At 39.4% G+C, this 22,770-nt stretch overlaps 1 protein-coding gene across 1 annotated transcript in view; it reads left to right on the top strand.

Annotated features, from left to right (window-relative positions):
* The window catches only part of COL3A1 (collagen type III alpha 1 chain), a 52,058-nt gene extending 31,522 nt beyond the window's left edge, over nucleotides 1-20,536 (top strand). Inside the window, exons 15-51 of the mRNA XM_042874438.1 lie at nucleotides 15-68; nucleotides 507-605; nucleotides 730-774; nucleotides 896-994; nucleotides 1,406-1,459; nucleotides 1,601-1,708; nucleotides 2,842-2,895; nucleotides 3,017-3,115; nucleotides 5,082-5,135; nucleotides 5,468-5,566; nucleotides 5,717-5,770; nucleotides 5,885-5,938; nucleotides 6,493-6,546; nucleotides 6,840-6,893; nucleotides 7,173-7,217; nucleotides 7,309-7,407; nucleotides 7,505-7,612; nucleotides 8,175-8,228; nucleotides 9,195-9,248; nucleotides 9,358-9,411; nucleotides 10,024-10,077; nucleotides 10,381-10,488; nucleotides 10,664-10,717; nucleotides 11,224-11,277; nucleotides 12,554-12,715; nucleotides 12,824-12,931; nucleotides 14,008-14,115; nucleotides 14,552-14,605; nucleotides 14,748-14,855; nucleotides 15,444-15,497; nucleotides 15,614-15,721; nucleotides 16,916-16,969; nucleotides 17,183-17,290; nucleotides 17,741-18,023; nucleotides 18,504-18,691; nucleotides 18,862-19,104; nucleotides 19,384-20,536. Of these exons, the coding sequence (XP_042730372.1) occupies nucleotides 15-68; nucleotides 507-605; nucleotides 730-774; nucleotides 896-994; nucleotides 1,406-1,459; nucleotides 1,601-1,708; nucleotides 2,842-2,895; nucleotides 3,017-3,115; nucleotides 5,082-5,135; nucleotides 5,468-5,566; nucleotides 5,717-5,770; nucleotides 5,885-5,938; nucleotides 6,493-6,546; nucleotides 6,840-6,893; nucleotides 7,173-7,217; nucleotides 7,309-7,407; nucleotides 7,505-7,612; nucleotides 8,175-8,228; nucleotides 9,195-9,248; nucleotides 9,358-9,411; nucleotides 10,024-10,077; nucleotides 10,381-10,488; nucleotides 10,664-10,717; nucleotides 11,224-11,277; nucleotides 12,554-12,715; nucleotides 12,824-12,931; nucleotides 14,008-14,115; nucleotides 14,552-14,605; nucleotides 14,748-14,855; nucleotides 15,444-15,497; nucleotides 15,614-15,721; nucleotides 16,916-16,969; nucleotides 17,183-17,290; nucleotides 17,741-18,023; nucleotides 18,504-18,691; nucleotides 18,862-19,104; nucleotides 19,384-19,530 (3,390 nt within the window). The 3' untranslated portion in view covers nucleotides 19,531-20,536. The remainder of the gene's footprint in view (nucleotides 1-14; nucleotides 69-506; nucleotides 606-729; nucleotides 775-895; nucleotides 995-1,405; nucleotides 1,460-1,600; nucleotides 1,709-2,841; nucleotides 2,896-3,016; nucleotides 3,116-5,081; nucleotides 5,136-5,467; nucleotides 5,567-5,716; nucleotides 5,771-5,884; nucleotides 5,939-6,492; nucleotides 6,547-6,839; nucleotides 6,894-7,172; nucleotides 7,218-7,308; nucleotides 7,408-7,504; nucleotides 7,613-8,174; nucleotides 8,229-9,194; nucleotides 9,249-9,357; nucleotides 9,412-10,023; nucleotides 10,078-10,380; nucleotides 10,489-10,663; nucleotides 10,718-11,223; nucleotides 11,278-12,553; nucleotides 12,716-12,823; nucleotides 12,932-14,007; nucleotides 14,116-14,551; nucleotides 14,606-14,747; nucleotides 14,856-15,443; nucleotides 15,498-15,613; nucleotides 15,722-16,915; nucleotides 16,970-17,182; nucleotides 17,291-17,740; nucleotides 18,024-18,503; nucleotides 18,692-18,861; nucleotides 19,105-19,383) is intronic.
* The last annotated feature ends 2,234 nt before the right edge of the window (nucleotides 20,537-22,770 follow it).

Here is a 22,770-nt window from a genome sequence, read left to right as displayed (position 1 = left end):
TTTCACTTTTTAAGGGTCCTCCGGGTCCCCCTGGAACTGCAGGATTTCCAGGCTCTCCGGGTTTTAAGGTATTTAGCTAAATATATGCGCTAACATCAGATTTTGTCCTTTTTCCAGTTGAACAGCTGTCACCATACATCTTCATTTTATGGGCACTCCTTTTTCTGGCTGCTGTTGCACTGTTCACAAACGTAGAACCTATGTGTTTTCATATGCAGCATGAGCTAATCTTCAAAAACGCCCACTCTAACATGCAATCCATTGTTAGATCTACTGCTTTTTGCAGCCTTATGGGAGAGTCTCAAAGGAGCAATGCAGCATACATTTATTGGAATGTATTGGGACCATGAGCCTCAGCTTTGGCTAGCTGAATTGATCTGGCTCTTGCACTCAGGTGACATGGTAGTTTTTCTTAAATCGTGCAAAGAAGAGAAAGAAGCCGTGAAGATTTAGTCATGACTCCAGTGAAAATTCATTCCTTTTTCACTGTGGCTGTTTTTTCTTAGGGTGAAGCTGGTCCTCCTGGCCCTGCTGGTGCTAGTGGCAGTCCTGGTGAGAGAGGAGAACCTGGTCCTCAAGGTCATGCTGGGCCCCCTGGGCCTCAGGTATGGAAACATCAAAGGAGGACTAGGAGGCATGGGCCCAGAATCTTCACAAAGCCCAAGGACTCCTTTGGTTTAAGCATGATAGGTTAGCAGCATCAATTATTTACATAATTCTCTTTTCCAGGGTCCTCCTGGAAGAGCTGGTAGCCCCGGCAACAAGGGTGAAATGGTGGGTACTTTTCACATCGGTGTATTTCGCTGCACTGCGTTAATGAGGATCACTTTTGGACTGGGCACAATCCAGCAATTCTGAGCTCTGTTAATCCCGATCCCTTTTTGGCTCTCTACAGGGACCTTCTGGAATTCCTGGTGCTCCTGGTCTTCCAGGAGGCCGTGGTCTTCCTGGTCCTCCTGGTACTAGTGGAAACCCTGGTGCAAAAGGCACTCCGGTGAGTTACTAGTGTCCATTACAACAGTTGTAGAAAGTAATGTGGTGAATGTAGTTTACCTCAATACTCTCTCTCCTGACAGCTTTACACCACTCATAGTTCATAGAAAAATGCTTAGGGACTTCAAGTGGAAATTACGTCGATGTCTACACTGGCTCAGAAACAGACATAAAATTATTGTCAGTGATGATCCAGATTGTGTTGTTTCTTTAATGGATTTATAAAGAGTCCTGAACATTTAACTTTCAGGTCTGACTGATATACTAATTGTGTTGCAATAAGTAATTAAGATAATAAGAATTAGTCACTATTTTGAAATATATGATTTGTATCTCTTAGCATTTTAGCATTTTATCATAGCTCCGGAATGAAAATGTGCTGCGGTCAGTAATGAGATTTTCTTCTGTTCAGGGTGAACCTGGTAAGAATGGTGCTAAAGGAGATCCAGGCCCAAAAGGCGAGCGTGTAAGTGATTGTGTAATGCCTTCAGAGGCTTCTTCCAAGGAAGTCTCAACTCTGAATTGTTCCACACACAAAAAACATGAGTTTTTTTATATATTTTTTTTTGAGATGTCTAAGTTTGCTGGTGGCTTTTTTTTTTGCCAGGGTGAAAATGGCACCCCAGGTGCTCCTGGACCTCCTGGTGAGGAAGGCAAAAGAGGTGCAAATGGTGAACCTGGCCAGAATGGTGTCCCTGGAACACCTGGAGAGAGGGTAAACCACTGTAGATGACCATGCGCACTGTGTGCATCTTGAGTTTGTATGGTAGTAACCAACTCTGGAGGAAGAACTTGGCTCCTTATTAGTTCTCACCAAATTCAACATGTGAGGTTGGGTACAAAACTTGGGAGAGTTCTTATTGAGTACCTAATCTGAGCTGCAGAGCTTGGTTCTATCTCTGACTGAAATAATTTCATTTTGTTTTTTATTTTTTTTTTTATATTGAGGAAGTAATGTGGAAGTCATATCTGCAGCTTCGTTCTGAAAATCAACTATGATCTGTGAGAAGCACACATGGATTGGAAAAAAAAAATTAACTTACATGCAATTTTTCAAAGTTTTAAAAAGGAATATTGACAAAAAATTATCTGTGGAAAGTTAAACCACTGCTAAGTCTTCTACATTCAGGATACGTCTTTATGTCATCATCTTTATTATCGATGTGCCTTAAAAGTGGATAATGTCAACAACAGTATGATCACGATCTTATAATGACTTTATTGCCAACAAACTTTGTAGCTGTTCAGTTACTTTCCAGAGAATGCTCCCTCAAAGGATTTCTTAGATTGATTTATTGAAAAAACATAGCAAAGACGTTATGAATGTTATATTTTTGTTCCCACCTAAATCTAAGGAAATTACCATTTTACTCATAACACGTAATTTAAGAACTTGTTGCAGTATTTGTTGAAGCTGTGAGGACCTATGTGATGCATGGTAAACTAATTATATTAAATACATATGATGGGCTGTAAATGATATTTTATAATTAACATTTATTGTCCACAATAATAATACAACAGAGTAATTTTCAGAATAGAATAAGGAGAAAATAATTTTGCAAGAGTTCAGTGAGTTGTTTCATTTTTTATAGTAATTGAAAAAAATAAAATTCCAATGAATAAAGAGACTAACGCAGGTCCTGTTGAAATAAGTGAACAACTGTCTATTAGGTTCTATCCAGGCAAAAATTACTGTTCTCGTGTTCTTATCACAGAGAAATGTGATTTCAATATATTTTATTCATTAGTTTTCTGAGAGTTTAAGGGTGCATAGTTTCAAAAAAGTATTTTCCGCTGCCTCATTCATATTGTTGGAGATGCATATTTGATTCATTTATTTGGCAGGGCTCTCCTGGTTTCCGTGGCTTACCCGGTAGCAATGGACTTCCAGGTGAAAAGGTACAAGTTGTCCTATAAATCCACCCCAGACTTTTGTGGAATCCATGTTAATTTGAATTGACACTTTCAGATTGAATACAATACTCATTTTCTTGCCATAAATTTTAATGTCTCTTTTTAGGGTCCTGCAGGTGAACGTGGCAGCCCAGGTCCCCCTGGCCCAAGTGGACCTGCAGGAGACCGTGGACAAGATGGAGGCCCAGGTCTTCCAGGAATGAGGGTAAGACAGGATGTCTGCAGAAAATAATAAAACAAATTCTATTAGAGGTGCTTCATTGAAGCTGATGAAGAAAGCAAAACTAGGAAAGAACCCTAGCAATGTTATTACATCCTTCAAATTTAGTATGTAGGTTCATAGCATAATAGATCAAGGTACAATAACTTAGAGCATTCAGAAACAATAGGTTTTGTGTGAAAGCATGCATTTTATACAAAGCTAAAAGTGCTCCACAGCTCTCAGAGTACAACATGCACTGTTACCAGTTATGGCTTTAATGTGAATATCATGTATTTTTGTTTTAATAGGTTTCTAAATTTATTATAGAATATATTTTAATATTTAATAGATAATTAAATTTTTTATTAAATATATTTATGAAGGTGGATCCGAAAGTAATGCTTTATGTTTTGTTAATTTGATCTGTGGTGTCAGAGGCAGATGTGATATCGTCAGGAAGGTTCAACCTCTGCTGCCATGCCATCAACATTACGTTTTGTCACTGTGCAATGGATGGCAGCAGAGGGGCAGTCTGACAAAATGGGAACCTGTAGCAAAAAAGCTCAGTTGTGGCCTGAAGCAGCGAATGAGCACCTGGTGGGAAGGCAGGGCCAACCCAGGGAAGCTCAGGTCCATCTCAGCCATCCATCTGAGTGACTGCAAGGGGTAGGGCCAGAATCCACCCCTTCCCTGGTGTTATGTAAGGGTTGGCAGGGGAGGCGAGGGCATCTCCCTGGAGTTCCCTGCGTACCTGAGGTTTTCTAAGGGTAAGCAGTTTCTCTTCGTTTCTGTATCCATAGCTGCTGCATTTGGGCTTGTTCTCATTTGCTGTAGCCTAGGATTGTGCTACTCTGCTGCTATCACTGGACTTTCTGTCACATTACAGCATCTGACGTGCAAGACGTGTTACTGAATTTCTCCTTGCAGAAAAGACTGCGCCTATTTATATTCATGCTGAACCTTTATGGAGACTAAAAAGGGGTTGTGAAGGCAGAGAGGTGGTGGGTGGTGAGTTTCAGCAGTAGTGACAGTGGATCACCTCTGCTGGTGCAGATTTTTACAAGAGCGCTGTATGTTGGCTCTTGTTCACCCCTGGCAGGAATGCACAGCCGGTAATGGTGACTATAGTGGAAAACAGATTTTTGTAGCCAAGAACTTGCTCTATTGAACAGTATTTTTGTGCTCTTCTTCTGTTGTATTTTCCATGTAAATAAATAGGAGGCATTACTTTCTGTGTGTCTTAAATATATTCAGTATTAAAGTAGAATTAAATTTTAAGAATTGTTTAAGTTGCATGGTAAATTATTTTGACTGTTTAAATATAGTTTAATATTTAGTTCTTTATACATTGTGTAGTTGTAGTTAATGCAAACTAATGAAAACGTAACTGGTTGGATTTTCATAGTGCTGGAAAATAATTTGTGTGCAGAACATAATGATATTGTGTGAACCATGCTAAGAATTAGCAAATGCTGTCAACAGATTTGAACCTGAATGCAGGCTCTTCAGAGCTGCAGAAGATTTTATTGGAAATTGAAAGGAGCTATTTAAAATAAAACAAATAATTGCATTTCAAAAAGTACAACATGAACTAAAGACATCATATGAATTTTGTTGTTGAAGTACAAGACAGTGAAAATTGTTTTTTTAACTTCTGAAATTAGTTTTAATCTCATATAGTGGAAATACTGTTCCTGTGTATTTTGTTTAATGTCTGATTTGATCACTTACAGTAAGTGTAAGAGAACGATGTTAACTCCTGGCAAAGTAATTTGCTAGCTTTTTCAAATTTTTCTCCTCAATGAAAGGATTTTAAAGAAATTAAAACCAAGAATTTTTTAAAAATATGGTGGTTTTTTCGTATTTATGTATTGTATAAACTGAATACAAACTGAATATATTGTATATAACTGAATTTATGTTTCTTTAAGCTGAAGAATAACACAATTGGTTTTTTCTTCATTTGCAGGGTTTGCCTGGGATTCCAGGAAGTCCTGGAAGCGATGGGAAGCCTGGCCCTCCAGTACGTAGGCTGCATGTATTTGATGCCAGTCTGCCCGCTGTCCTACATCCTGTGATCCTACAGTGTCTACTCTGTACATTGTTATCATAGTCAGATCAATTTTCTCTCATTAGTTTCAATTTACAGGAGCAGTTCAGGTGCTGCTGCTTTGTAAGAGCTTTCTGCAGATGTTATTTTTCTGTTACTTGAAATACAGCATATATAAAAGCATGGTTGAAATGTAAAATACACTTGAAATCTTGAATCTTTAGCCTGCTTTTTAATGATTCATAGATATGCTTTTATTTCACTTAACTGATGTTATGTGTTCATTTCTTTTCTGTCTATCCCAGGGTAATCAGGGTGAACCTGGCCGTTCTGGCCCACCTGGCCCAGCAGGCCCACGTGGTCAGCCTGGTGTAATGGGTTTCCCTGGTCCAAAAGGAAATGAGGTTAGTGGGCTTTTTCTATTTGTCCCGTGTTTATGCTTGAGCAGTCACATGGTAAAATTACAGTGCTTCATGGGAGGTGTGATGCTGCAGTTAAGTTATTGTACATGGACAAGAACAGGTATTTAACATGTGATCTTTCTCTTCTGTAAGGGTGCGCCAGGTAAGAATGGAGAAAGAGGCCCTGGTGGACCACCTGGAACTCCTGTAAGTTTTACTCATAATTTAATAATATAGTAAAAACATTAACAGTGAATAACTTGGCTGATATTATAAAAATTGTATCAACCCATAACCTCAGCCATGTTTGTCTTGCTACAGGGTCCTGCTGGGAAGAATGGTGACGTTGGCCTCCCTGGTCCGCCTGGACCTGCTGTAAGTGTGGGACACCTGAAGAGTCACTTATCCACTGTTGCCAGGGTTGTCTGCTGCCTAGACAGAATGCAATTTTAGGGAAAGAATACTTGTATGTTATAAAGAAATCACCTTTTATGAGGACAAAGACTAGAAACACTAGAGCTCTTGCCCATTTTTTCATACACTAATACTCAAAGCTTTAGGAGAAAAAAGATTTGGAGAAACCTGAGGTAGATATACCCAGTGTAAGTCAAAATGAGAAGTCAGTTCACTGCTGCCAGGGGGATGTAATGGCGTTTCTAATGGAGACATATTAGTACTCCCTTTTGAAGTTGATCAGAGCTAGCAATTTAAGACTAAGGTCAAGTATTCCTGTGAGGTAAATATTTCTGCTGAATTAATCAGGTGGTTAGAGTGAAAAGAGCAAATACCAAGATATATTAGCCTTAAAATTGCACAGTGGCTTCTTCAGCTCAAGATAAGGAGGTGTAGGTTAGAGGTGGTGTGGAATTATTTGAGAATATCTCTAACTATAAGCAATTTCATTTTTTTCATCTTTGGTTTGATTCCAGGGTCCTGCTGGGGACAGAGGAGAACCAGGACCATCGGGTTCACCTGGCCTGCAGGTGCTGTGTGTTTGTTCTCAACTGCGTCCTTTAAAGGAAGTCATTAGGATTCATGTTATTAGCGTTGTGTTTTGAAGTAAAACAGATTAATTAATTGACAGAATGCATTGCTCAATGGTTCAGAATTGCAAACCAGACAGCAGGCTTGGTGGGTTGAGCTGCATTAAACCTCTAGCTATCAAATTGACTCCTCCTCCTTTGTAAAGGATCGGTATGGGTGGGTGCTAGGGAGGAAAATGCACAGTTTGCTTATGTGACATAGACTTAAATGGTGATATTGCTCCTCCTTACAGGGTTTGCCTGGGGGACCAGGACCAGCTGGGGAAAATGGAAAGCCTGGAGAGCCAGTAAGTGGTGTTTTGGTGTTTCCTTTTTTTTTTTTTTTTTTTTTAAGTTTTTTTTAAGTTTTTTTTCCCAGACGCACACAAAATAATTAAAAAATAAAAAAAGAAATGATGCAGAGGTCTTCTCAGATCACATTGCCAAAATCAGACAGCTATCAGCATTCTGCAGTGCAGAGAAGTCTGCTTATAGGAATCGAAGGTGGGAGAAACACGGCGACATCCACAACATGGATTCATTAACTGAAGCTCATGGCTAAGTTGGATTTACTTTGTTTTAAACAGGGGCCAAAAGGTGATATCGGAGGACCTGGATTCCCAGGCCCTAAGGTAAGTCATACAGCTTCATTTCTATAATTACATGAATGAATTAACATAATATGAACCTGACAACAAAGGATAACATCTTTCTTTGTTACAGGGTGAAAATGGAATCCCAGGTGAACGCGGTGCCCAAGGTCCTCCAGGGCCTCCAGGAGCAAGAGGTGGGCCAGGTCCTGCTGGCTCTGAAGGTGCCAAGGTACCCACAGACTTTCTTGCTTTCCCCTTGCTATGCGAAGCATTCAGATTCATGTTCTTTTTTTTTGTCCTTACTAATGACTTCTGTCCCTTTTTAGGGTCCTCCTGGTCCCCCTGGTGCCCCTGGAGGCACAGGACTGCCTGGTTTACAGGGAATGCCAGGAGAAAGAGGAGCTTCTGGAAGTCCTGGGCCAAAAGGGGATAAGGTAACATACCCATCTTGAACATCCTGTGTGTTGTATGCTAACTCCTGTGTTGACCTTCCACAAGTCTTTGGATTTATTCATATGCTGACTTTCGGACAGATTTCAGAAGTGTTAATTGTGTAGAGCCTCTGCTGGTCTGTTTAGCAATGTTACATGGGACGTATACCTTTGAAAAATACAGCATTTTACAGTCAGTGTAGTATATGCTAGACATGTTACTCCAATAGCTCTCATTGGGGAAAGGATATAACAGGACAGATCTAATGAAGCTAATGTCAACATGCCACATTCTATGCCCCTGTTAGAGGCTCCATTTTAAAACAGTATGGGTTTTTGCATCAAAATACTCAGTATCTGGTGCTGAATACTGGGGAGTATGTCATCCTATTTTATATTTCCACATATGATCGCAGTAAGGAAATTAAGTCATTTGGATATACTTAGTATGAGATGCTCTCCTCAGTAATGTTATAATTTTGGGGTGGAGGGGGGTGTGCTTGATTATTTTTTCCTCTTTTTTTTTTACTTTTGCTTTTTTCTTACACTTATGATTTCTTTATAGGGAGAACCTGGTGGTAAAGGTGCTGATGGCCTTCCTGGTGCAAGAGGAGAGCGAGTGAGTGTTTAAGCTTCAGTGTCTGAGTTAACTTGATATTGTCTACACATTAAATGTGAGCAGAGTTTCTGTGAGTAAATACTATGTGAGAGTGACAGTAGTAATCCTGTTGTAGTACATTCTGGCTGTGCAAATCTGGTTTTGTAAACTAAATTAGTCTTAGTGCTGTTCTTTGTGATCATGCCCATTTCAGCAGAAATGGAAAAATTTAAACAAGTACAGGATTATACTTAATGGAGACCATGCTTTGGAGGAAGAATACTGATTGTAAAAGCAATAAAAAATGTGAACTTGCTGAATTAAGTCAACTGAGAAAGAATATTCCAGCTGTAACAAAGTATAAGACGTTGTGATAGCAAGGGCTGTCATGCAGAATACTTGCACAGTTGACTTTATAGTTATATATATATATCTATCCACAGCATATCAAATTGGAATTATATACATATATCCAAGTATTCACAAGCAGTATGTACATAAAAGTAAAGAGAGGTAGCGGATACATTAATGCTGATCGTATGAATTGAAGGAAGTAGAAAAATGGATTAAAAAATAAGGTATGCATTAAATCATCATGGAAAAAATAATGAAGGAGTTGGGTGACAGACACTGGAGAAATTGTGAAGAAATATGGGCCCATAATGTATATAAAATTTAAGGCTATCAATGACTTTCATTTTACCACTGAAGAGACCTACTGACTTGAGGTGATTTAGTTTTAGGTTTACATGGGAGGGGGAGGGGAATGAGAAGTTATACTTCTCAAAAATGTGTGATCTCATTATGTCAGTCCAAAATGTTTTGTGCAACAGCACACCGGCATTACAGAGCTGCTTTCATTTATATGTCGTTAGCCACGTGTTTACATTGAAATATGAATGGTATTGATCACGAAGATAACACTTTCCATATTTTTGATACACAATATAATAATAACTTTTTCTTACATATATGTTATTATCTTAGGGTAACGTGGGTCCCATTGGTCCTCCTGGTCCTGCTGGTCCACCTGGAGATAAGGTAAAGCGTCCTTCATGACACCGTGTCATGTGTGATCAACGTGTCGTGTGTTGATGCCCAGCTCCTGGGCAGAGGAGTAAGTCCTGGTAACCGTTTTCATTCCATACAGGGAGAGACTGGTCCAGCTGGTGCCCCAGGTCCTGTGGGTTCCCGTGGTGGTCCGGTAAGCAACAGCACTCCTCTTGCAGCGTGATTTTACCATGGCTCAGTTGTACAGCAGTGTTGCTAACTGTCTCTATCAAGAGCAAAAAGCAGCTTGAGACCATGACAAACTGAGCACTTTCAGCTTCTGTTGGACTCTTGGGATTTACATCTGCTAAGGACTTGAGAGAAATCCAGTGTTTTAGCAGCATAAAGGGATTGGAGGCTGCAGTAACAGATCAGGGAAGAGTCTGAACCAACTGTCGGTAGATAAAGCAGAGGAACGTCTTAGTTTTGTTTCCATCCTGTCATAGTTAAATCAACTTACTAAAATTGATTTTCTTATATCTTTGATAAAACAGCACATCAATTACAGCTAGGGACTACCATGAATTGTGATCAGGGTTTATATAGGTATGACTGTAACCATTGTTTCACACTTAATTTTCAGTTAATTCCTGAGCAGTTCTCTTAGAGCTCAAGATCAGCTGTTAGCTCTGATTGTTTGCATTTACTCCTGTCCCAAGACTGCTAAAACAAAAGAACTCCAGTTCTAGTCAACAGTACTCTCTAACTTATAACAAGAAGTGTATTTTTCTAACAAATCCCATTGCTGACTTAATGTTTTCTACAGGGAGAGCGAGGAGAACAAGGTCTTCCTGGGCCTGCTGGCTTCCCTGGAGCTCCAGTAAGTACAAGTCTTTTAAAGCGATAGGATATGGTTTTTGATTTCTCGTCTTTATGAAATTGACTTGAATCTCAGACTTGCTGAGACTACTTGAATGCTTACTTTGACTACAGACACACTGATTTCCTTGCTGCTTATTCTGTACTCAGCCAAACGTAAGGCAACATATATTTCTTTTTATCTGTTCGTTTCCATGCTAGTTGACCAATAAAACTTTTCCCTTCAGAAGAGGATAAGGTTTTTTCATCAGTGTTATTTTCTGTGTTTATATTATTCTTTAATGTAGTTAAAACTTTCTTACAGGGCCAGAATGGTGAACCTGGTGGGAAAGGAGAGCGAGGCCCACCTGGTCTGAGGGGAGAGGCTGGGCCCCCTGGAGCTGCAGGTCCACAGGGTGGTCCTGGTGCACCAGTAAGTCTGTGCTGCTCTTACAGCTCCAAATGAAGAGGCTTCTTCAGCCTTCCCTCAGCCTCAGGGTGGCTGGGCCTAAGCACAAGCATTTGAGCTGCTTGCTGCTTAACAATGGAATGTACAATGTTAATCTATTTTTCAAATTATTTCAAAATACCTGTTTCTGTCCACATAGGGTCCACCTGGTCCCCAAGGAGTAAAGGGAGAACGTGGATCTCCTGGAGGCCCTGTAAGTAGCTCTCTGGTACAAACAGTGCCATTTCTCACTGACTATTACAACAAACGTGATGTAGATTAATCACAAGGTGTAATTAAATCCAAGGTGTTTGGAAATCTTGGGTTCAATTATATTAATAAGAAAGAGGCACATGCCAAAACAATCGTTGGGGCAAAACCCAAAACTATGAAATACCAACAGATACTAGATTTATTTGCAGTCTCTACCAAATTTCTCAGGGATGATTGGTCTTAGGGAACATAAAGGACATCCCCCTGGTGAAAAACAGTGGGGAGGTGGGGGGGTGGGGGGGGGATGGGAGATTAGAATTTAAAAAATAAGTATGTAAAAAACAAAAACCAACCAAACAAACAAAAAACTTGATATTCAGTTGCAGGACCTCTTGTTTTCCCTAAAATCTGAATTGAAAGAATTCAAAGGCAGCTTTTGTACAGAAATGAATTGGTTCACTTTTTTTCTAACCTTTAGAAACTGATGAAAGTGTTGGTTTCTTGTAGGGTGCTGCTGGTTTTCCTGGCGCTCGTGGCCTACCTGGTCCCCCTGGTAACAATGTAAGTTGTTTTGTCCCTCTTAACTTTTATTCTTACTTTGCAGATACCTTTATAGACTTATTGTTACATTGTATTAAACAAAATGTACCTTGACATGAATAGTAAGCAGTGTTACATTGAAAATTTTCTTTTGACTTTCTGACTTGCAGGAAAAAATTCTGCAAAAGAAATTTTCTCCTTTTATTTTACCTGCAATAGTAATTCTACCACTTGGAATTGGTACACGTTTTTCTATTACAATTTGCTTTCCAAAGCCCATTGAAATCAGTGGAAGTCTTGAGGTTTTTGTTGACTTTTCTTGCTTTGTCATGGTATTAAAAAAAAAAAAAGCATACTTCAGGATTTTTACTTGATTTTTTTTCTTTTTAAAAACCACATTTTATACATACTTGAGAATTTGTTTTTAGTTGTTTATGAAATGGAACAAAATTTAAACTAAATTTGAATGAAACAGAATAATATGGAAAGATTATTGTACCAAAGCTGTCTGTATGATCTGGGCTCATGGGGAGATTAATCCACCAGCCTGCAGTATCTTAGCTTTCAAAAAAAAAAGTCATGCTTGTGCATTATCTATTTACAGACACCTCATACACTGTTTCATAATGTCCTTGAGTGTTCAACATGCGCCCACTTGTCTTTATTAGAAAAAATCCAGTCTGATTTTTAGATACTCTTTGAAGTTTAAGAAAATACAAAGAATAAAATGCAGTTTTCCATTATATTAAATAAAAAATACTATCTATTGTTATATTATAACTGAGGTAAGACATCAAAACATATTTTCTATTTGAATAAACAAGTTTGTTGCTTAGTTACTGATAGATGTAAATATCACTAAATGACAAAACAAATTAGGATATTTTTTTTAATGGAAAAGCATTTCTTTCTGCCTATGTCCATGGCACCATTGAAGTTATAAGGCATGAGTGTTTATTGAAATCAGTTGCTTCAAATTTTGGAGGCAGAGGTTTGGGTGAGGAATGCGTATCCTATCTTGGATGTGCTACAGCCACTAGACATCCCAGGTGTTGTATTACAGAAACCATGCATCTCGAGAACAGGGAGGAAAAAAACGTGGGCTGAAAGCAGCAGTAGTCAAGGAGACAAATACTCCTTTTAAGGTCAGATCTCAGTGTACCAGGGATGTGCTCTCAATCTACTTTTAGGAAGTTAAAGCAATTGGATTGGCTTTGACAAGGGAAGATAATTACCAATAAGTACATCGTACTCTTTCAGATAATACAGCTCATGGTCTTATTTTGAACATTTGTAGGGTAGTCCAGGTCCCCCTGGTAATGCAGGGCCTGCAGGCAAGGATGGGCCTCCCGGACCCCCTGGTAATGCTGGACCTCCTGGTGGCTCAGGACCTCCTGGACTACGTGGTGAGCCTGGTGCTCCAGGTGAAAAAGGGCCTCCAGGTGCACGGGGAGAGAGGGTAAGTACATGTCCAGCCAGGAAAGTTCAATGGTAGGTAGGGGCTGAATGTGTTGAGGATCAGAAGTGAGACACTTGGTGTTGACTGGCCTAACCTTTCTTTAAACAGGGGACACCAGGTGACCCCGGACCCCAAGGCATCATTGGCAGCCGTGGCAGTACAGGTTTACCGGGTCCACGTGGCCTCCCTGGCCCAGCTGGCATGGCAGGTGGCAAGGTAAGTGTTCATGTACCGAGATAATGGCCTGGGAGATTTTAGTCCAGTTATTTGCACTTGCATCCCTAAGATCAGACTTAGAGACAGCCAGTGGTTACTGGATGTCTCTAAGGTTGTCTCTAAGACTCTTGGATCAGAGTAATTATAATTACATTAAGTATATAACCACCCTCACCCCTTGAAGAGAAATAAATGAAGTATAAAAGCTCTAGAGAATTTAAATCATAGTTTCAGCTACCACCAGTTACTTTTGCTTCATTATCAATCTTTCTTGCTCAAACATAACCACTCAAACAGGAAAACAGTTTAACCTGTCTCGAGAAAAGGAGATGGGAAGCTTGTTTGGTGTTAAATCACTGGTAGCTAGGATAGCCAGTCATTATTTGTTAAATGCTTTGGCTATTGTTTTTGGGCACTTAAGAGGTGATTAAACCTCTGTGTAATCAGCAAGTATGCAGAGAAGTTAAGCTGGTCTTCAGAAAGGGATAATTGGAAACAAATGTAAAGCTTACTTGTGTCCTGGGCTCACAGGAAAAACTCCAAGAGGAGAGATCTCCAGAAAGAGATCATTCCCCAGTGACACTCAGCCCTTAAATGTGGTCTAGATGTGGAACCAGGCTGCACCCCTTGCAGTCGAACAGGTGAATTGCCTTCACCTGTGCTCCTGTGGTCAACTCAATGCTTACATCAGGTGATTAATCAGAGGTTAGGGCTGTGATTTAATAGTCCCCATACAATGTCCTTAGTATGTTCCAGTTGATAAAACAGTAAAGTTTGCTCCTCAGTTTCAGGTGTCTTCTATGAGTATACTATATATAATATATTATTTATATATATATTATATATATAATATATATATATATAGTATAATACTATAGAGTATTACTATTGGTGAAAAGGAAGTCTGGGAGCGTTCTTCCTTCTTGTATTCCAAGTATTCCCAATTGCCCAAGTTGGAGTGGTGCTACACTTAATCTGACATCCTTCATTACTGCCTACTTTGTTGAAGATATATAATACAATGTCATTAAATAAACATTTTATCTGCAGATAAAACTTATTCTGTTTTTCATCAGGGTGAAGATGGTAAACCAGGTGTCAATGGTGTCCCAGGAGAACGTGGTGCTCCTGGTCCACAAGGTCCCATGGGTCAGAGAGGCTTACCTGGAGAGCCGGGCAGAGATGTGAGTGGATGCATTAGACATTTCTGATAGGTTTTGAGTTACATGCAGAAAAATCAGGAAGTAGGCATAGCTTGAAGGTTAGCAAAATTTCCCTCAAGCGCCTGCTGCACAGTCCTGTGCAGATGACAGTTTCCTGAAGGAGGTGTAACATACAATGTCCATTGTGTTCTTTTCCACCTGGGGATCATGTCTCTGTCTTGCTGGAATGCAAGTGAGAGAACTCAGTGCCTGTACGCTAAAAAATAAAATGTTAGAAAAATCTTTAATGGACCCTTCAACCTTCCGGAACACTGTTGAAAATGCTCTCCTAGGCTGCTGAACAGGTTTTCATATTACTGGAGAAAATGCTGCCTATCTATAATCAGATCGTGTTGGCTTTTTTGTTAGTTATTTTTTTAAATAAACCACCATTTTAATTTTCATTATTCTCCTCTAGGGTAACCCTGGCTCAGATGGTTCTCCTGGACGGGATGGATCTCCAGGTGGTAAAGTAAGGAATCACCAGTGTTTGTGAACTGCCATATCTGATGATGCATTTACCTAGTTCTGTGCCTCATAACTTGAATCTTTTAACACACCAGAAAATAATTATATAAAACACTAAATTTCTTCCTCACTGTGACTGTCTGCAGGGTGACCGTGGTGAAAGCGGCCCTCCTGGAGTTCCAGGACCTCCTGGTCACCCGGGACCCGCAGGTAACAATGGTGCCCCTGGAAAAGCTGGTGAAAGAGGATTTCAGGTAAAAACAAAACAAATGCATGTTTAAGTGTCCTTCACCTGCACGATCTGTTTGATGCAGTTGTAAGAGCAGAAGTTTGGGACGGTGATGCTATCGTTACTTTTAATTTGTTTTCCGGAAGTCTTTTGGCATTGAGGACCACTTGTATAAGAATATTAAGTGGAAAAACGTGCCAGTTAATATTGCTGATAACTATATGCTGACAACATTAAGTTCTAAACCCACATACTTAGGATGCTAAAAAGCGTCATAGCACGGTTAATTCCCATCCCACATGATTGTTGTGCAGCACAAGTATTGTTATTTATTTAAACTAAAAGGAGTAATTGTGTATGTATTCAAGATACTTTTGTGAAGTGCTGACACTAACACTGTGAGCACTGAACACTTAAAAATGGATAAGGGGTCTTACGCTCAAGGTATGGTATTGATGCATACAAGCATCAGAACGACTTTGGTAGATAAAAAGACTGGCTAAAATTCAGCTTAGTCTGTGTGCAGCTCTTCCTTGAGTCTGACTCTACTGCATATCAGAAAATAAAGCCTAGTGCAGCTGCTCCACGCTATCTTGTTCTTATTGTGTCACAGGGTCCACCTGGACCTCCTGGCTCTGCTGGTCCTGCTGGAGCTCGTGGACCTGCTGTAAGTCATATTTTAAGTATTACTGAAATAATACAGTTAGTGTTTCCTCAGCTTTTTTTTTTTGCCATTCTCTTATTTCTTGACATACTCCTTTTATCACAAATCTAATCTTAAAGGGTCCTCAAGGTCCTCGTGGTGATAAAGGTGAAACTGGTGAACGAGGCAGCGCCGGCATCAAGGGTCATAGAGGATTTCCTGGTACGCCTGGTCTCCCTGGTCCTCCTGTGAGTATATTGCATTGGATTAGGAGTGGACAGCAATGTCAGTTCATATGGTTGGGCCCCAGCTAGCTGATTTGAAAACAAAAATAAAAATAGCAAAGTAGTAATTTGACTTTTTTCAGATGCATTCAGTAATTTACCATTAGCGAATTAACCTGAAATAAGTATTAATAAAGAACTAGAAGCAGCTGCTAGGAGCGCAGTGTCTATCTGACTAGAAAAAAATAACTTTTTGCATTCACATATATAGGCTATTCCTGATTAAACAGCGAAGACGCAAATTTCAACATGTAATTCTATACAATAGGACACCTGTGTTAAACAAGCATAAAATCCATAAAATAGAATCTATTCGAAGTCCAGCAATCTCTTCTGTCATGCATATCGCTCAATAATAAATAATGGAACGTAATTGGCATGAAATGGCAAAGGAATGAATTGTAAACATGCATTACCATTATAATGGTTGCTAAGGGCTGAAATTGAAAGGTAATTGACAGGCATGCCTTAGGTATTTAGGAAAAAATGTAAAGAGCAGGTTATTTTGTGTTGAATTAAAACAGTGCTACTAATAGCACTCACAACAGAAATGAGAATTGAGAAAAGAAAACTTGTCTAGTTACTCTGCCCCTATCAATGACAAAAATTGAAGTTATACTTATAAATACCACCTATATTTAAGTAATTAACAGGATATACCCTATTGACCTTTTTGACTCACTTAGCAACAAAAAGTCTGATAAATTCTCGTATAAACCATGAATCGTTGTTTTAAAATGAACAGTTTAGCTCTTTGTGATTCACGCATAAATAAAAGAGCAATGTATTAAGAAAAAAAACAACAAAAAACACTTGGACATGAATGGTTGTCAGATTCTAAGTAACTTTGTTGGAAATGTGATTACATCTGATTTAATCGGTGTTTTAAGCCTTGATGTATATATTCTTAGGTATATGACACTCAATACTTGTTGATATCAGTTGGCTTCCTTGCATTTTAGATGGTATAACTTAATTTAATCACATCATAAAAGTTCTTACAATTTTAACTGGTGTAAGAAGAGCATCCACTCTTTCTCATACCTGACGTAGTCCTTTTTTAAGCTTGAGTTTCAGTTAATTATGAAGACGTTTTTAAAATGTTAATAAACATTTACCTTGGTGCAAAACATCACTCCAAAGACTTTTTCTTTGTAGGGCCCCCTAGGTCCGCAAGGTGCAATAGGAAGTCCAGGAGCTTCAGGAGCAAGGGTAAGAAAGGCTTTTTTATTAAGATAATGGGAGGGAATATTGAATACGTTGGGTTGTGTTTTTAGAGAGGCCATCTGAACCAGCAACTGTTAAAGAAAAAGGAGGCATCTAATAAACTGTGCAGCAATGTTGGAAGCGTCTCAAATAATTAGGAAATGGAAATTATCCGATAATCTATTTTGACTATAATGACTGTATTCATCTTGGTTGTAGGGTCCCCCAGGACCAGCTGGACCCCCTGGAAAGGATGGTACAAGTGGCTATCCAGGTCCAATTGGCCCTCCTGGCCCGCGGGGTAACAGAGGTGAAAGCGGCCCTGCGGTAAGTAAATTGTGCATGCTGAAATGATACTTCAGGGGCTATTCATTAAACAAAATACTCTCTTGTATTTAAGTATCTGCGTTGGAAAATGCTGGTAGGAAATGATCTGGTTATTAACGCTGAAGTTGAAGTTCAAATCATTTGTAGTTGGGTGTAATTTGTGATGTACTGGGTATTGAGTTAGTTCCAGATAATTACAAGACTTTTCCCGTGGTATAGGGAGAGTAGGGATCTCGCCCCGTGTCTTCCAAATCTAAAACAGGGCTGTGGTTCTTCATTTGTTTCACATGTGTGTTTTTTTTTAATTTTCTATTACCTGTTGTTGTGCTTCATTTTTTATTTCCTGCTGTTTCTTATTTTCCTTCACTTAGGATTGTTTTTGGATTTATTATGCCTGTTTCCTTTCTTTACCATTTCATTTTTGTTCCCTTTTTGTTTGTTTCCTCTCAGGGTCCACCAGGCCAACCTGGTCTGCCTGGTCCTTCTGGTCCTCCTGGTCCATGCTGTGGTGGTGGCATAGGTGCCCTTGGTGCTGGTGAAAAAGGTCCAGTGGGCTATGGCTACGAATTCGGAGATGAGCCAAAAGAAAATGAGATCAACCTGGGTGAAATCATGTCTTCAATGAAAACAATTAATAACCAGATTGAAAATATCCTCAGTCCTGATGGATCACGAAAGAATCCAGCTCGTAACTGCAGAGATCTCAAATTCTGCCATCCTGAGCTCAAGAGTGGTATGTCAGGTTTTTATTGGCAGTAATGGAAGCAGATGATGTTGTGTTCTTCTTTTCCTAATTGTTATGGTCTTTAAGTAAGTAAAGGCAGAGATGTGCAGTGTAAAGTTCATGTTTTTTTTAAAAATGATAAGTGAAGTAATAACTAAAAACTTGCAGTTCTTTGTTCATTCATGGAGAATCACAGTGACATCAATCCACTCCTTTGTTGTCTTATAAAAGAAATTTTGTTACAATCTTAGTCCAAAAATGTAGGAAAGGTAAGCTCTGTACTGACTTAATTCAAGCGTCAGACTTCACTATTCTTACCAACTCAGTACATTTTTATATCATCCGAATTTTGTTGCTTCTACACTATCAGAATTGAATAAGCTTTATAATTTGGCACAGGTTTCTGGAATGGAAATAACCCTGTCACCATAAGGTAAAAAGCTTCTCCAAGTACACATGCTAAGCCCCTGAACTTTTTTTCACCTGCAGGAGAGTACTGGATAGATCCCAACCAAGGCTGTAAAATGGATGCTATTAAAGTCTACTGCAATATGGAAACAGGTGAGACATGCCTCAATGCTAATCCTGCCACAGTGCCGAGGAAGAACTGGTGGACCACGGAAAGCAATGCAAAGAAACACGTATGGTTTGGAGAGTCTATGAAGGGTGGTTTCCAGGTAAGAAATTGCCACAGATAATAGCCAAAAAGGTCCTACATGCAATATAGTCAAAAAGTACTGAGAAATACTCGAAGTTGAGCTAAACTTGCAAGGAGTGAAATAATAACAACATAAAGAACCTCTAGAGACAACTAAATAAAAGCTGCTGTTCATGTTCTACTTTGCAGTTTAGCTATGGAGACCCTGACCTACCTGAAGATGTTTCTGAAGTACAGCTGGCATTCCTTCGCATCCTCTCGAGCCGTGCATCCCAAAACATCACCTACCACTGCAAGAACAGCATTGCCTACATGGATCAAGTCAGTGGAAATGTTAAAAAAGCCTTGAAACTGATGAGCTCAGTGGAAACAGAGATAAAGGCTGAAGGAAACAGCAAGTACATGTATGCTGTACTGGAAGACGGCTGTACTGTAAGTGAAAACCCTTTCCCCCCTTCCCTTCCTTTCCCCCCCTTCCCTTCCTTTCCTTTTCCCCGTGCCCACTATTACATGCCCAGCGGGGACCCCCTGCCGCTCATCACCGCCCCCCATCTGTCTTCCTCACTCCCCCTCGCTTTGGCTGTGTCCTTTCATTGGTGCTTTGAGTAATACATTCATATGGAAAAAGTATGACATACATTGCACTGTAGGATAATTTTCATCTGGCCTAACCCTGATTTCTCTAACTTTTTGGTTGTTTTACTTTCACAGAAACACACTGGTGAATGGGGTAAAACTGTGTTTGAATACAGAACACGCAAAACAATGAGGTTACCTGTGGTTGATATTGCACCCATCGATATCGGTGGTCCTGATCAGGAATTCGGTGTGGACGTTGGCCCGGTCTGCTTCTTATAAATCAAGATCATGCTCTTTCTGAAACCCTGGCAAACAGATTCACACTCCAACTGTGCTCCTTTGTTTTAACCCTGTCAGCTAGTACAGACAACCGTCTGTAGCCCAGTTATTTATTTACAAAATTTCTGGGGGGAAATCAGTTTGATATCAAGGGTTAACTTTTTTTTGCTATTACACAAAGTACAGTAAAAATGCTTCTTGCTTTTTTTAAAACCAAATTCCATCTTCAGAACACGTCTCCGTGGTGCTATAATTAAACTTCAACACTTAAAAAAACCAACACTGTGTTCTATTAGTTGAATGTTAGCCAATTTCCAAAGCACTGATCGCTCCCAGTAACAACAATTACCCTTCCTTCTAAGATACAGTCCATAAAGCTAGAAAGGCTTCCCTGTTTCAACTACCTCAACATGGCCAGAAACAGGGCTAAGTCAAACTGAAAATCGATAAAATCAGTCAAACTACATTGAATCCATCGGTCAATTCAGCGGAATCATTTCATACAAAATTGCCCATTACTGTACTGATCAGCTGTGAAAAAGTACAGTCTACTTCAAGAGTTTAATACCTTAGTGGTAGTAGTCACCACAGCTTTGTTGTTGGATTGTATTCTGTTATCAAAGGTGCTTCTCTACTTTCCTGTCATTGCTGGTCAAGACCACTAAAATTAGGGAAGTATAAAAGACTAACATGATGGTGCTAATGTATTTTTCACTCCTAACTCTGCAAGTCAGGGTTATCGACTTGCTTGGTAAACCAAAATAAAGGATTAAAAGCAATTATGTCTCCTGTTAAAGATTGTCATTGGCATGTCACAGCTGAGAACTTTCTCCCTTCACTCTGTAAAAGTCAATAAAGACGCAAAATTGTGAACTTCCTTTGTCACATTAACACATTTATAGTGTTGAAGGTTAACCATCTTTGTAAGCTTTTAAATGGTTGTTGGTCTATTCCTTACAGAGACACATAATAAAATACCTTAATAAAACTCCTTGTTGTTTCACAACACTGTTATATTTCACTGTTTCTGAATATTTTACTATTTCCTCAAGCATATTAATGAGATGAGACACCACTCTGGCACCACTTTAAGGAAAACTTTGTAATCCTAAGGGACACAACTTATGGCATAATGCAATAAAACGTTTTCTTACTTTTTCTGTTCCTCTCCTTCAAGAAGCACGGTGAGCTTCTTTGACCATCAGCCTGGATTCAGCTCTGTCAGCAAGATCCAAAATGGCGTCCATGCACAAAGCCACATCAGCTCAGAGTAAATAAAAGCACTCAATCCTTCTTCCCTCACCCAACCTCAGTCTAAATAAATAGGCAGTTGTAGTCTTTCAAGATGGCTTTGGTGATCTCCAGTGCTACTGGGGCTGAGGGTGTGGCTAATAAGAGTTATTCAACATTAAAACTGAGACTGGGGGGAATTGTTTTGTTTTAAAGTCATCAGGTCTTTGATTACTAGTTTTATTACTAGGTTTATGACAGAAGTGTTCGTAGAAAAGTAATGGCTGACATCACCGTAATATACGTGATTCAAACACTTCCATTTTTTCTCAGAGGGTCACTTAGTAGGCTGACCTGATTATTTTCAATTTTAATAGAAAGGCTTTCAGATAACAGCAGTACAGAATAGAGCTGGTTAATAATCCAGAGTTAGCTTAGAAAGTCAGGCTGGGCTTTAGCAGATTTGAGTTCTAGACTTGTTTCTTTCTCAGTTATTTAAATCACCCTGAAAAATGCTCCAACTGTTCTATTATTATAATATTTCTCACATAAAATTGATCTTACCTGACACTTTCAGAGTAGCAGCAGCAGCATTGCACACTGTTATAGGCAGCACATCAAGTTCACAGACCACAGCATTTCTGGGATTGACACCTTTTTGCACAGGCAACTAGTAGAGATCTACCAAGGATGGACAGAGCCACCAATGTCTGCTTTTAAGCTCAAAGCTGATTTTATATATATTCAAGTACATATTTATATGTATGCAACTTCCTTTGGCGTGTAAATTTAACATTATATGAGAGATTAGAGTCAGAAAAAAAAAAAGTACTGCTTGTCACAGATAACAGAGCCATTCCAACCAAGACTGAAACCTGACTGGCTTTTTGTCCCACAGTTCCTTTAGCATTTCCAACATATCAAAAAGCAGATTTTACTTTATCTTTTGTTTTACATTTTTGTCTTGCTGATAACACCATCATTTCTATTATCAATTTTTTTTTTTTTCTTTTTTTTAATGGTATTTGCCTACCTGACAGGGAATCCTGTTTTCTTTTTTTTCTTTTTTACACTCTTACCATTTTGCCCTGCTGTTCCTTCTACAAAGGTTTTATTCTCTCAGCCCTATTCTTTTTACAAACATGGTCTCTCTCCTGGAGTCCCACTGCCTAGCAAGAAACAGCACTTAAGTGTAACCTTCACTTCCCAAAATAAAAAGAATACAAAACAATACGTAGATGAAGTGACTAATTCAGGGATTAGATAAATTATTTTAACTGCTATTTAGAAACTTTGCAGATTCCTAGGGCAAAAAGCCTGCTGAGGGATACCTCTGTATAGTCCCAGGTTTACCGCGCAGAAGTATCCTGATAACTTCTCTTAAATTTCAGGTAGGATATTCTATTAATTTGTTACTCAGTTTTAGAACTGGAAAATCTCTCCGGAATCCCATCTGAGATTCCAAGAGTGTTTCTAAGGGATATTCCTAACTATCCTTTTTGCTTACTCAGCACTAGTGAGACCATACCTGGAATGCTGTGTCCAGTTCTGGGCTCCGCAGTGCAAGAGACGTGGACTTAGCGGGATGAGTCCAGCAGTCAATATGTCTAAATACCTGAGGGAGAAAAAGCAGACAAGGGACCCAACCTCCTCTGAAGTGGTGCCCACTTACAGGGCAACAGTCACAGACCAAAGCATGGGAGATTCCAACTAAACACAACTGTGAGGGCGTTCCAACACTCGTACAGGTTGTCCAGAGAGGCTGGGCAATCTCTGTGCTTAGAGGTGCTCAACACCTGACCTCGCTATCAAAGCTTCAACCACTTTCTTACTTTTCATGCACAATTCATATTCTTCAACCGTGTCAGCATGCAATACTCATCCCATGTTTACCAGTCTGGCAACTGCTTAGCTCAGTTTCAGGCAACCGTAGGACAAAGAAAACCTAGAGTCCCTCAACAAGCAGCCATAAGAAAGTTACCGCTCTGTTCTTAACCCATATTTAGGACT

The sequence above is a fragment of the Lagopus leucura genome, unplaced genomic scaffold, assembly GCF_019238085.1.
Source record: "Lagopus leucura isolate 7727_CA_CO unplaced genomic scaffold, USGS_WTPT01 Super-Scaffold_100012, whole genome shotgun sequence".
In the NCBI taxonomy this organism is placed as follows: domain Eukaryota; kingdom Metazoa; phylum Chordata; class Aves; order Galliformes; family Phasianidae; genus Lagopus; species Lagopus leucura.
The sequence above is the reverse complement of the archived record's forward strand: the minus strand, read 5'-3'. Positions and strand labels throughout refer to the sequence as shown.